Below are 12,859 nucleotides of genomic sequence, written 5' to 3' on the forward strand. Positions count from 1 at the left end.
TGTCAAATATCCTTTGTTCTTTGTTAACTATTTTATTGAGAGAATGACTTTCCTTTCAGATAAAAAGATAAATGTCATGATAAAGTAGCCCAGGGCCTTTATCAACACATCTCCGAGATGTACTCAAAAGGGTGCAAAAATCAATTGTCCAACCCTAATCACAGAAAAAAAATCAACATTGTCCCGGCAAGTCCATTCAAAATTGTCTAAATTTAGCGATTGGCTGACTGCAATCATTGTTCATATAAAATAAAAAAGTGTCACTTGGCTTGTAAATTTCTTTAAATAATTGGAAGTTCCCGACAATTTATTACTGATTAACATTTTATCTCGGGTTAAGTCTCAGTGCGTGACTACGGCTGGTACGAAAAGTAAATTGGGCGGCCATCCGGGTTTTTCATCTACAAAGGAATCTTGTCATGGAAATGCACCGTTCGTTGTTTGCTACTGGTCAAACTGATCAGAGAATAGAATTTCGATATTGTGCGATCATGAACTGTTTTCCAAGAGAATCAGAGAATGTATAGATAAGGCCATTGAAGTTAAGAAGCACAGCAACGCAGCCATATTTTAAAGTATTTAGAGGCCGTCAACAAACTCTGAGTCGCGCAGGGGTCAACCGGCGGGAGGGCATTCTTATATATCTTGGGTAAACATTTTACGCTCTGAAAAAACTGAAAAATGAGTCGGCGGACAGAGAGTACTCTGCTGTTTGTATTTGTGTAATTTGCAAAATTTGGAGCGGCCAAATCGAGAGGCGGCTGCGGGGAAAGGAAATTGAGAGTTTGGTATAGTGATGACATTAATGTTACTGTGGAATTTCCGATGAAGAGGAGGGAAAGTTGAAAACTTACGGGTAGGCGGTGCCATTTCCTTATCGTAGGGGAGGAAAGGTGTGTAGTTTCCATTCCCCTCCCTACATTGTTCAAAATATCCATTTACATGTAAATCTAGAAATCGCCCCACTAAATCGACAACGATGATAGATATTAGGAAAACCATATTATGAGTACATAATAATTAACATGTTCCTTGCTTGGCCACGGAGGCTCCTGAAGTGTAAAAATAGGAGCCTCGTAAATGTGCGCCTGATTAGTCAGCCGATTTATGCTCATATTTACACTATATCACAAAGCCACGAGAAGAATGCGCATGGCGTATGCCTATTTTGATTTTATTTAGAATTAGCCTATCATTACTCGTGTTATTCGCATAATATTGAAATAATAATGCACCCCTTCCCGGCCCATAATGGACGAAAGAACTTAACAGGACACACAGACAATGTACGAGGCGAGGGCGTATACATTATGGAGTGCAAAGTTTATAATTTAGTTAGGTCATTATGGGCCAAGAAGGGGTATATTATTTCTAGCATTTTACAGTTTTGGCAATGCCATTGAATTTGTAGATGTAAAAATATATGACGAAGACCCAAGCTTGTCAAACCTTAAAGGTTTTCTTCAATTGATGAGATTTGATTGCGTCCATATTAATATTTCTCAATCGAACACCTTCCCGGCAGGCTGTCCCTGGTAAATGATCAATGTCATTAGCGAACAATACAAGGATTTCAAGGTTGTTAAGGCCAGAGAATGCATCTGGTTGCACAGTGGTAATATCGTTAGAAAAAAAATGAGACCTGTTTCAAACTGCTGAGGCCGTCAAACACGTGATCTTGCAAGACACTGAGACCGTCATGCTGAGACGAACGAAATCGAAGTACAAATCCACGATTTTACTCTAATGTATGAACATTTTATCAGGAAGCCATGTAAATAAATTCGAGTCTAGGTACAACTGTCGTAGCTCTTGTAAATCATATAATAGCTCCGAAGAAAGTTCGGCAAGCCGGTTTCTGTTAAGTTCCAGAGTGTTCAAAGTCTGTAGTCCGAAGAGGGTGCCGGCCACCTTCTCATCGTTGTATCCACGCGCCTCTTTACGGCAACAGCTTAGCGCTACCCGTTTTGCGTATAGGCAGCGGAGCGGAATTTATGCTCCGGCTCGCGAGATTGCACTTTCTTCAATTGACAGATATACGACGTTTGAAATCCTGAGAACGAATTATTTCTCGAGAGAGAAAGGCAATTCTTGTTTTGTAAAATCCCTGTTATATCAGCGGCAATTCCAGGTGGTATTTCCGCCAGGCCAGTGCGGTCAACAGTTTGCGAACTACCTTTTGAACATGAATTGATTGTCGCTAGTTATCAAAAGAACGTGTTTTGGGGAAGATTTTAAATAAGAGACTTGGTATTTTTAGGTGCCTGTGACGAGCTCAAGGTCAAAGCGACTACTATGAGAACTAGGAGTAAGTTGGGTAAAGAATCCGCACTAGAAGGAAAATTTAATGTGATTTGCGACACGCAAACCAATCAACAAACTTAGACAGTCGTTATTCAATGAGCTTTACACTACTTCACCGGTCGTCGTGATGTAATCTCTGTGAGAAACATGGGAAGAGACTGTAGGAATAAGCATTCTATCAGTTTCAAATCTGTGACACAAGTTATCAATACAATAGCCGCCGACACGGCAAAAGTTTGAAAGCGGTGCCGAAACAGAACGGCAAAAGTCACACAAAATGCACACAAAGTATTGATCAGAACACAAAGGTCACGGTTACGAATATGACGGGTCAGTCAATTACTAAATAGTTTGAAAAAAAAAATTGAAACATGGATGCCGAAACGTCTTGGGTTGCGGTGCCGAAGTGACTTGGGGCTGGAAATTGAGAGGCCGAAACGATTTGGGCCGAAACGACCAGTTACCTTTGATTCAGAGAGCTACCCCCATGGTATGGCAAAGGAGAACCCCATCGGGCTACAAGCTTTTTCGGGGGCCACAAATAACTAAACAATGACCGTTTAGACCAGTAACCATTCTTTATACGATACAATTCTTTGACATTACAGAATAAAATTGCTCGAAATCAGTAGGGATTAAACATTGTACTAGCAACCCTCAGGGACACAAGGTGTTGGGACTGAACGGTAGTTCCCTTTTTGAAAAATGTGGTGGCCCTGAAAAGGGCCGTTTGGTTAGTGTATGCCACAGGGCACACAGTTTATGCACGCTCGCCACGGATGCGGCGGGCAAGTTGGATGTCCTTCGGCATGATAGTGACACGCTTGGCGTGGATGGCGCACAGGTTGGTGTCTTCGAAGAGACCGACCAAGTAAGCTTCGCTGGCTTCTTGGAGAGCCATGACAGCAGAGCTCTGGAAGCGAAGATCGGTCTTGAAATCCTGGGCGATTTCACGGACCAGACGCTGGAATGGAAGTTTGCGGATAAGCAGCTCTGTGCTCTTCTGGTAACGACGGATTTCACGAAGAGCGACGGTTCCGGGCCTGTAACGATGAGGTTTCTTCACACCACCAGTGGCCGGTGCGCTCTTACGGGCTGCCTTGGTGGCCAACTGCTTACGTGGTGCCTTACCACCGGTAGATTTACGAGCGGTTTGCTTGGTACGTGCCATGGTTAAATTTTACAATTCCTCAGTTGCAGAAACGGGACTTGTGCTAATACTGCCTTCTACCCTTTTTATAACCATTCCAATTTGAGCGCGAAAGTCAGTGATTGGTCACATCGTGACGATAAGCCGTTCACACCTCGGGTCACAATCGGCAGAACGGTCAACGATTGGTCAGTAATGCATAACTAATGAACCGAGATGATCCTTCGATCAAAGAAGCTTGAATGGCTGTATGCCGGGTCACAGTCCGGGTCACAGTCCGTGGGTGGAGGGACTATGGCTGGTTTCAAGCACAGGCTCTAGAGTCAATGCAGGCGAACCGCTAGCCGCCACTGATACAATAAAAATCAATTGTATCAGTGGCGGCTAGCGGTTCGCCTGCATTGACTCTAGAGCCTGTGGTTTCAAGAATGTGCATGTAATAGCAGGGGGAGGGGGGAGAGAGAAGAGCCTCTAGGGTGTTTGTTTTTTGAACGTGTCTCCTTGTAATTTGGCCAGCAACTGTGATTTGGGCTTGAGAAACGTGGAATGTTTTGAATAAACCGTAGATTCCCTATAAGAATTTCAAAATGTACCTTCATGTTATAATAAGGTAGTTTGAATGTGGTTTTTCGCCATGCTGTAGAAAGCGAAACCAGAAAACCCCAAATAGTCAGTTTTCAAAACTACGGCAAGCTACCGAGGAGCAAGTAGACCATGTCGGAAGAAGTGTCAGAAATGTGCTATTTTTAATCCTCTGACGTTGATAGACATGCCGTCTTACCACGAGGGAAACTCATTGTCATTTTAACCCCTGTGGTGGCGGGGTTAAAATCGAAAAAGTCAAAACCAGCCCGTAAGAGGCAGGAATCCCGTCTGAAAACACCACAGCTATGGACCCACAGCTAACGTGTAGCATAAATGAACCATGAAAAAACCATAGTTGGACCACAGGGGACTCTTGCTTGTTGTTTATTTGTGTCTGTTTGCTTGTGTGTATGTGTTTTTGTTTGTTTATTTGTTATTTTAATAAAATAACAGCGACAAGCTGTTTTGTTAATATTTGTCAATAAAGAGCAGTTTATTTATTTATTTGTTTGTTTATTTGTTTGTTTGTTGATACGTATTTCTGATGGTTAGGGTTAGGCTTAAGTTAGGGTTAGGGCTAGGATTAGGGTTAGGGTTAGGCTTAAGTTAGGGTTAGGGTTAGGGTTAGGCTTAAGTTAGGGCTAGGGTTAGGGTTGGGTTAGACTTATTCACTCCCTCTATATCTGAGTATATAGAGGGAGTGAATAAGTCTAACCCAACCCTAACCCTAACCCTAACTTAAGCCTAACCCTAACCCTAACCATCGGAAATACGTATCAACAAACAAACACCCTAACCCTAACCATCGGAAATACGTATTAACAAACAAACAAACAAACAAATAAATAAACAAACAAATAAATAAATAAACTGCTCTTTATTGACAAATATTCACAAAACAGCTTTTCGCTGTTGTTTTATTAAAATAACAAATAAACAAACACAAACACATACACACAAACAAACAGACACAAATAAACAACAAGCACGAGTCCCCTGTGGTTGGAACGGCGAAATCCCAATGATTGCGCCGTCTACGCTCGGGAGCGTAGAGATCGCAAAATTACATGTATATTGGAACTGCCAGTTTCGATGAAGTCTTTCAGCGGAAATTTAAACCTTTTAAAAAAAACGGCATTTTTCATACAAATTGCTAGGAAATTCCACAATTTCTGCTGACATTAACAAAATTTCCTGTACCCATATAGTCGGACTACATTTTGAAACAGCAATTCATGATGTATGAGTCAAGCGTGCCGTATATGAGGTAGCGAACGTTTAAAAGTCCAAGCGTATTTAGCAGGCTTCACCTCTACAACAGCTTGTCTGTTTGATTGTCCCGCGCCATTTGAGCACTGTTTACAACTGTTGTATTGTTGTCGCTTGCACTGAAAAAGTTCGTATTCAGAGTACTTAAAATGATTTTTTCATTCACTACATTCAATAACATGCTGGTTAGAAAGGCAGGATTTCCTCTCCGTAATCATATGTTCCCAACACAATGACAATCACCATGAGGGTTTTTATCTCTTATCTTTAATTGTTAGTCTACATTTGTAACAGCTTGCCACATAATATCACTGACTGTCAAGATTTATGCAACCAATGTATCTAAATTACAGCAACATAAGGACTGAAATATAAAATATAGATAAAGCGGTCGGCTTTACCTAAAATGACCCAATATTTCTTATGAAAACACGATTGGAACTACTTAGGGAGACTTGGATACCTTACATGTTGAAATTAATCAAAATGGTTCGATTAATAAATAAATAAATAAATAAATAAACAAACTAATTTATTAATTAATCATAAGTAGCTGAAAGCTAAAGCTGCCATATTACAAATTACCCATAAAAGCAAGTGTATTGCAAAAGGAAAATAAAAAGGAAAGCAGATGGGCTTACATAATTTTGCAGACTCCAAATTACTACACTACCCAATTATCGCAAATTAGTTCCACGGCGAACTTTGAATAACTATATGCACATTATTCTTACGGTTGAAGAGCCATTCGAACTCAGAACGTAATTGCTTTTACAAATACGGACGTTACCAGAACTGCACAAGGACTTTAAAATTATACGTACTCTACTAGTACAATTTAAGCGCTTTCAGCATAGCATAAATTAAGTTACTCGCCCGCCTTTGCACCTCCTGATGTAGTTGGTCTATGTCTTACCGAAATTGTGGATTCTAGGCTTGAACGACACATTCAAGACGCGGTCTGACAATTGCAAGTGACAGTTTTGCGCTAATAATTTAGATTCGTGTTATACGTTCGTTTCGCGGTATAATTGTGACTGAGACTCGGAGGCTTGTACAATTTTTCCTCATGTAGATCTTAATATTCCTCTCTCCCTTTTCTCTCCTCATCACTGGTTCTTCTCTCGATTTCCTCTCAGTTTTCTCTGGTCATATGTCGGGCCAGGAGATATGTACACTTGCACGTCATATCGGGTTGTCATATAGACCTATAGACCGGAGATTATCCAATTTCGGAGATATATAAGACACTCACACACAACATTCTATTCTTATTAAGAAATATTTTGCTTAATATTTTGCTTTAAAATGTCAACAAGTTTATAATATTGGTCAAATATGGCTTTGTTCTCTTATTCGTTCTTGTGTTATTGTAACTACTTTATAGATCCTGCTATGAACAAATTTCTGTCACTCGAGTGACGGTCACGGTAGCACTCAGAATGACCCCGTTCCCAGGTGATACCGGTCTGGGTCAGTAGATAGCTTTTATGACGTTAATAAACTAGCACAATATGTGTACATCAGTATTCACTGTAAGCAGTGTTAAATCCACCATACGTGCTATTGAAATAATCTGCTGGGGACAACAAAGGCGAAACTATTATAAAAGCTTTTCGCAAAAGGAGATTTCAAATGATAATCCGGTTTGAAGCTACAAAACTCAGTGTATAGTTTTAATTACCAGAAAATGGGTCTCGTAGCGTTACTTGTGTCGGCCAGTTTGACGTTTTATAGAAATTGGCCAGGGTTGACGTATTTTCGTTTGTATTTGTGACAGATGAACAAGTAATAGGATTAGAACTAAGTCAAAACCTTTATGAAAATACCCGGATGGAACATACTATCTACACGTATGTGTGTTCGTGGTTTAATACCGTACACAAACGGTGTGCTTCATCGTTGTCACTTGCCTGTTAGGATGGTAATGCGGAAAATTCCCATTTGTCGATTTTTGAGCCTTCTACTCGCGCTCACCTTGCTGCCGATGTTCCTGAAACGTTGTGTGAGTGAAAACGAAATAACAACAAAGCGATATGACTCGGTTAAGACAACGACACCTTCAGAAGGGCAGCGCAAACAAAATCCCGGTGGTAAGTATAAAGGCCTACCACTCCACGTATCGAGTCGGTATCCTGTTCTTTACAAGATACCTTCAACATAATTAACTTCAAAATCTGCATAATTTTGGCAGTTTTTTTAAAACAAATTAGCAGAGCAATAACGTCATACCCCACCACTTTCTAAGCTGAAAAACATTGGCCATCATGCCAGAACTGAGCCAGTCTCACATCGATGTTGAAGGTTTGTGACAGGGAGGATGGCATTTTCAGCTACGTACTGACTTTGGTGACCTCGAGCCGGGAATAAGCGTCACAGTCTACATCGCAAAAAAGAAAAGAAAGCGATTCCAGATTCCACCTTAATCTCAGACCGAAAGATCCGTCGCTCGAGGGCGCTCTCTACGCTCCCCCAGAGAGAGCGCCCTCGAGCGACAGATCTTTCGGTCTACCCTAATCTTAGCTACATACGCACAGAAACAATGGGGCAAAGTGATTGAGAAGGGACTTTCGAATATTTTCTCTAAATTGAGTTTACCATCATTTAGATTTTCACTTAGATTTTAACTTTCACCTGTCTTTGGTTTTATTTTTCACTCTAGTTTTGACCAACAATCTGCCGACATTTCTATCACTGGCACGATTGGCCCGATGATCAGACTCAGGCTGCAAATTAAACCGGGCGACGTACTGTTGTTCGTTATAGCGCTGATCGCAAATGACGTCAATTTTCTCTCATTAATGTGCATAAATATATTTGTTAGCATTTTCCGCATAAAAGACGAAAATGAAACCCGTTCATGTTGCAACGGCTTCTAAAAGTCACACTAAATTATAATGACTTTATGGCTTAGACTACAAGCTGCAACAACAGCCGTGCACACAGAAACAAAATTTGTCCGAATTTTAGAGTCCTGTATGCCGACGTATCAATATTTCTCTAAAACGCTGGCTTGCTGAACTACGATATTTTTTCTATTTTGGGCGTATACATAGCGTATTTATAAGTACTCAAAGGTTAAAAACATGTTTTGGGTAGACAATTATCTCGGCGCATTTCGACTTATGAGTAACTTAAGGACCGTCAGTGACCGTCACGGTCTCAGATTGTCGCATAAGTTCAAGAAAAGAAATTCCTTCGTTGAGATCAAATCCCCTTCCCCGTACCCCTAAGCAAAAGTTTGAAAGTGCGAAATTTTGATGTCTGCCTGAGAGCACAATGTAGTATTTTGCTATAGCTACTGAAGAATATGTATCCACTGATCACATTACACTAAACATGGCATGACACGAACGAGTTGGAAACGGTTACAGCAAAAACTGTTGTTACGACTTTGCAGTTTTTGTTTATTTTTTTTACACAATGTAAAGAGTACTTGTAATCACAAAATTAAAATGCGAAAGTGAAGTTCACTAATTGAATGGCGGTCAACCCCACCCCCGCCATAAACGAACGAATTTCACATTTTGAACTTATGCGACAATCTGAGAGGTCCCTCACAAGTAACGTGTGTGAACGCGTGTCAACGAGCGCATAACATACCTACAATTTTAATGGCCAGCGTGTGTGAGATACACGCTGGCATGCGTCGAAAAGTTTTGTGCATGCACAAAAGCTTTGACGACCTAATCGTACTACGACGTATACCAGCGTGCTTCAGCGTGCTCTTAACTTATACAAAACTTATCCATGCCAAAACGTATTCGACGTACGCATAGCGTATTGGCCGAATTGTTCATACGTTGGCATACGCTCAGTGGCGAAATCGTCAAGGTGTGATAGGGCCATTAGGCAGCGTTGTCAGATGTCGCGCGCGTGCAGATATATTTAGCAACAAACCTTAAATCGCGGTTAACGTTGATAGTGCATAGAAAGCATAAAATATTTTACATACTATGGTACAGTTGATACACATTGGTGTTTTCAGGGGGCCAAGCTCTCTGGGTTTACTCGCGATCAACTTTCTTCCTCTTCTACTTCTTCTTCGAATTCCGTAACCTTTTGCTAAGACATATCAACCTTTTCAAACTTTCAGGACTTATTAAGCCCACTGAATTCTGAATTCTAGTGTACATGACCCTTTCAATACAGTGGGTGCCATCTTGGATTCAAATTTTGTATTCTACCTAATTTGTATGAAACTTGACCAATCAAAAAGCTGTTGACAAATTTAGTAAAACATATTACTGAGATACCATATGCTAAATTTCAGGGTTATTGACCTTGTCCATGACGGGACATTCCCATTTAAAGTTTTATTTTACACTGTAGTAAAAACCTTAAGTTTCAATACAATATTCCAAATAATAATATTTTTTTAAAGTTTTGTTTCAGTTTTTAGTAGCCTTTCAATAGAACTTAAGAGAGCTTTTAAACTGTAATCTTTTAAACTGTGCATTTATCATGTACTCTGTTTTGATCGTACTGAACGTGAACGAGCCTGGCAGGTCAAGGGTTACGTTTTCACATTTTCCCCCATTTTTTATTAAATATTTTATGTATATCGTCAAATATAAATAAATTAGTCTACCTTTTGCAGACGTTTCAGAAGGCAATAGTATCTGTCCCCTTTTTGTAACGCACATCGTCAGCTTCCATGTTCATATGAGCACTCCCTTCTATGTCTATAACTTCTGGGGCCGGGACAGCAGACGACAGTTCAGCAGTCAGGGCGCTCGCTTGCATAGCATTCGTCGCGAGCATGTTCAAGCCGGCGCCCATGCTTAGCATATCACTGACGACATTGAAACAGTCAGAAAGGAACAAATTATATTAGGCCAAAGTAAGTAAATTATTTGTTTTGCGTCCGTGCGCGACTAGGTTTTTTGGAAATTTTTCGGAAAAAAACCCACAAACTTTCCTTTCAAAATTTCGCCGTTGGTGGGGCTATTTCGTCGCAAAAACAAGTCGTAGCTTTTAACTTTGCGACGAAACACTCCTTTACGGCAGTCAGATTCCATGCGGTGACGTAAAACAGTACTCTCTACATATTTACCCCTGTCGATACTCTCAGCCTCACGCCAGGGCCTCACGTTCTCGCTGTCTGTTGTGGCTTTGCCTGTTTTGGCTTTGTCGTCGCGATAAAAAATGGATGAAAGCAGGGAAATAATCGAAGTTAAAAAACAGCAGACCTTTGCACGTCAATTTGAAGACATGGTCATTTCGAGCAATCGGGACTTGAACAGAGAGAGATTCAGTCTGCCGATTGGACTTGGGTACCACGACTCAGAGAGTATGGCAGACGGAAAAATCGGAAAGTGTTGCTGCCTATCCTAGTTAACTGGTCTTTTAGGTTTACTACAAATTGGTTAGTTCGTCCATTTTAACTTGCAACAAAAATAAACCCGTGATCAGTACTGTAAACGAAAGGCCTTTACGTACAGTTTGGGTATGGGAAAGTATATTACAATCCCTCTGTGAAAGTTCAAACTTGTAGTAGGCGGTCGTAGCTGCTCTTGAAGGAGGTCACACTTTCTGCATTAATGACATCGGCTGGTAATTTATTCCAGGTGTCCACAACTCTTGCTGAAAAAAGTACTTTCTTGTGTTAAGTCGAACGGTTAGTTTATGAAGTTTGGGACAGTGTCCTCAAGTTCTCGAGTCGGCTGCTAACTCAAGTGAAAGGTTACAGTGGTCATGGCCTTTGATAACTAATTCTAGAGTTGAATCATGTCGCCGCGAATTCTTCTTTGTTCAAGTGTTATTAAACCAAGCTGTTTGAGTCTATTTTGATAATTGTAGTGTTGGAGTTTAGGTATTATTTGCCATGCTAAGATTTTTATGTCCTTTTGTAGCCATGGTGACCAAGCTTGTACTGCATGTTCGAGCTGTGGTCTCACAAGTTGCTTGTAAAGACGAAGAATGACATTTTTTTTATTTGATCGACAATGATCGTTTGATGAGATCAACATTCTGTTTGCTTTTTTGCAAACTTATCACATTTGCTTGAAGGTTTTAAGGTAGAATGAAGTTGATTGCCCAAGTCATTTTTCAGTTGTACGTCCCAGTGAAATATTGTTCATTGAGTATTTATTGAAGGGGTTGTTGTAGCCAATATGCGTCCGCCAGTGTTCACTCATTTTTTGTAGCTTGTCCAAATCAGCTTGTAGAATTTCAGGATCACTACAATTTCGCAGGGGATGATATGTCTTGGTATTGTCAGTAATTTATTGAGTTCAGAACTAATTTCACCGCCAGTATGATTGATGTAGATTAGAAAGAGTACTGATCCAAGAACTGAACCCTTTGGGATACCTCTTGTGACGTATTCTCCATTCAGATGATGCTCCATTTATGACTACTCGCTGTTTTGTATTTGTCAATCATGCTTTGACCCACTGTAGAATATTTCCATTTATGCCATGATACTTCATCTTTTCAATCAATCTGGGGTGTGGTTCTTTGAAAGTGCAAGGAATATAGATGTGAAGCTTCCACCTAAATTGGGTCTGATGAGTCTGTGTGTGGAGACTGACAATTGCGAAATGCTTTCTTTTATTTGATGGAAAGGAAAGGTGCTGGTTTTACGGATGGTCCCGAGGAAGCTACAGGGAATACTTTTGTCAATTATATCACCAATTTCTTCTTCTCTCTGATGCCCCATCTTTCTAAAATTGAATGCAGAGGCTACAAGTTACCATTTCTGTTTGGTGTTTTCTTTCAAAACAGACACCTTTCAGCAAAACTATGACATTCCATCAGAGCATAGACATTATAAGAAACTTGAAAAAAACGTACAAGAACTTGAGGACAAAAGACCGCTACTGTATACTGTTATAGTGTACCCATTCCTCAAACTGTCCAGATTAAAGTAATTTGATGAGGCTGTCAAGTTGCTGTGCAATGGCATTGACATGTGGACACTTTGAATGCACAAGAAAGAAATCTAAAACTAATAAGAGAAAAGCAAACGTCAAAGAATGACTTTATTTTGATCCATTTGTTATGAAAATGCATACAGTGATCATACAGTGTGTCACACTGTGACAGGAGTATTCATGTGGTTTGAGAAAAATTGTCCAATAAAGGCAAACAGATTTTGTGTTAAATTTTCTGTGTGTGTTTTTTAGCCGCTTACCCGCGTACCTTTTAGGATTTTGAGTGGACGCAAAACAAAGAATTTACTTACTTTGGCCTTATGTGCTTGAATGCGTATATAGAACGTTTCAATAACTTATGGATAACTTATACCAACAAGGGCTTAGCGTGTTGCCGGCGTTCACAACTTATGCCCAACGACAGTAATCCTTACGGCCCTGATACGGCTTTTGCGGACCGAGGTCGTACGGCGAAAGAGCCCGAGCGTGCGAGGGCCCGTGCGCTGTGCGACCAAGGGCCGCAAAAGTCGTATCAGGGCTGTAAAGGTTTTATCATATACCTTATGGAACTTGATAAATGTGTAGTTTACATAAGGGTGACCCTTTTATTTTTTTTGTTTCTCATCTCCAAAGGAACTTACTCGGGCAGGGCGGGCGGTCGCAATAAAAAAAA

The 12,859-nt window shown here is 40.5% G+C and overlaps 2 protein-coding genes across 2 annotated transcripts in view; one reads left to right on the forward strand and one right to left on the reverse strand.

Annotated features, from left to right (window-relative positions):
- Window positions 1–2,906: 2,906 nt before the first annotated feature.
- Window positions 2,907–3,518, reverse strand: LOC139148683 (histone H3). The gene has a single exon (XM_070720170.1). It carries the CDS (start codon window positions 3,473–3,475, stop codon window positions 3,065–3,067), a length of 411 nt encoding a protein of 136 aa, XP_070576271.1. The 5' UTR covers window positions 3,476–3,518; the 3' UTR covers window positions 2,907–3,064.
- A 3,664-nt stretch (window positions 3,519–7,182) lies between these two features.
- Window positions 7,183–12,859, forward strand: part of LOC139148684 (sialate:O-sulfotransferase 1-like) — a 12,321-nt gene continuing 6,644 nt past the window's right edge. The window contains exon 1 of the mRNA XM_070720171.1: window positions 7,183–7,401. Coding sequence (XP_070576272.1) covers window positions 7,230–7,401 — 172 coding nt within the window. The 5' untranslated portion in view covers window positions 7,183–7,229. The remainder of the gene's footprint in view (window positions 7,402–12,859) is intronic.

This window comes from Ptychodera flava, chromosome 13, assembly GCF_041260155.1.
Source record: "Ptychodera flava strain L36383 chromosome 13, AS_Pfla_20210202, whole genome shotgun sequence".
NCBI lineage: Eukaryota > Metazoa > Hemichordata > Enteropneusta > Ptychoderidae > Ptychodera > Ptychodera flava.

Excerpts from the sequence above, each read along its gene's own strand:
- LOC139148683 (XM_070720170.1), bottom strand. The coding sequence starts at position 3,475 with ATGGCACGTACCAAGCAAACCGCTCGTAAATCTACCGGTGGTAAGGCA.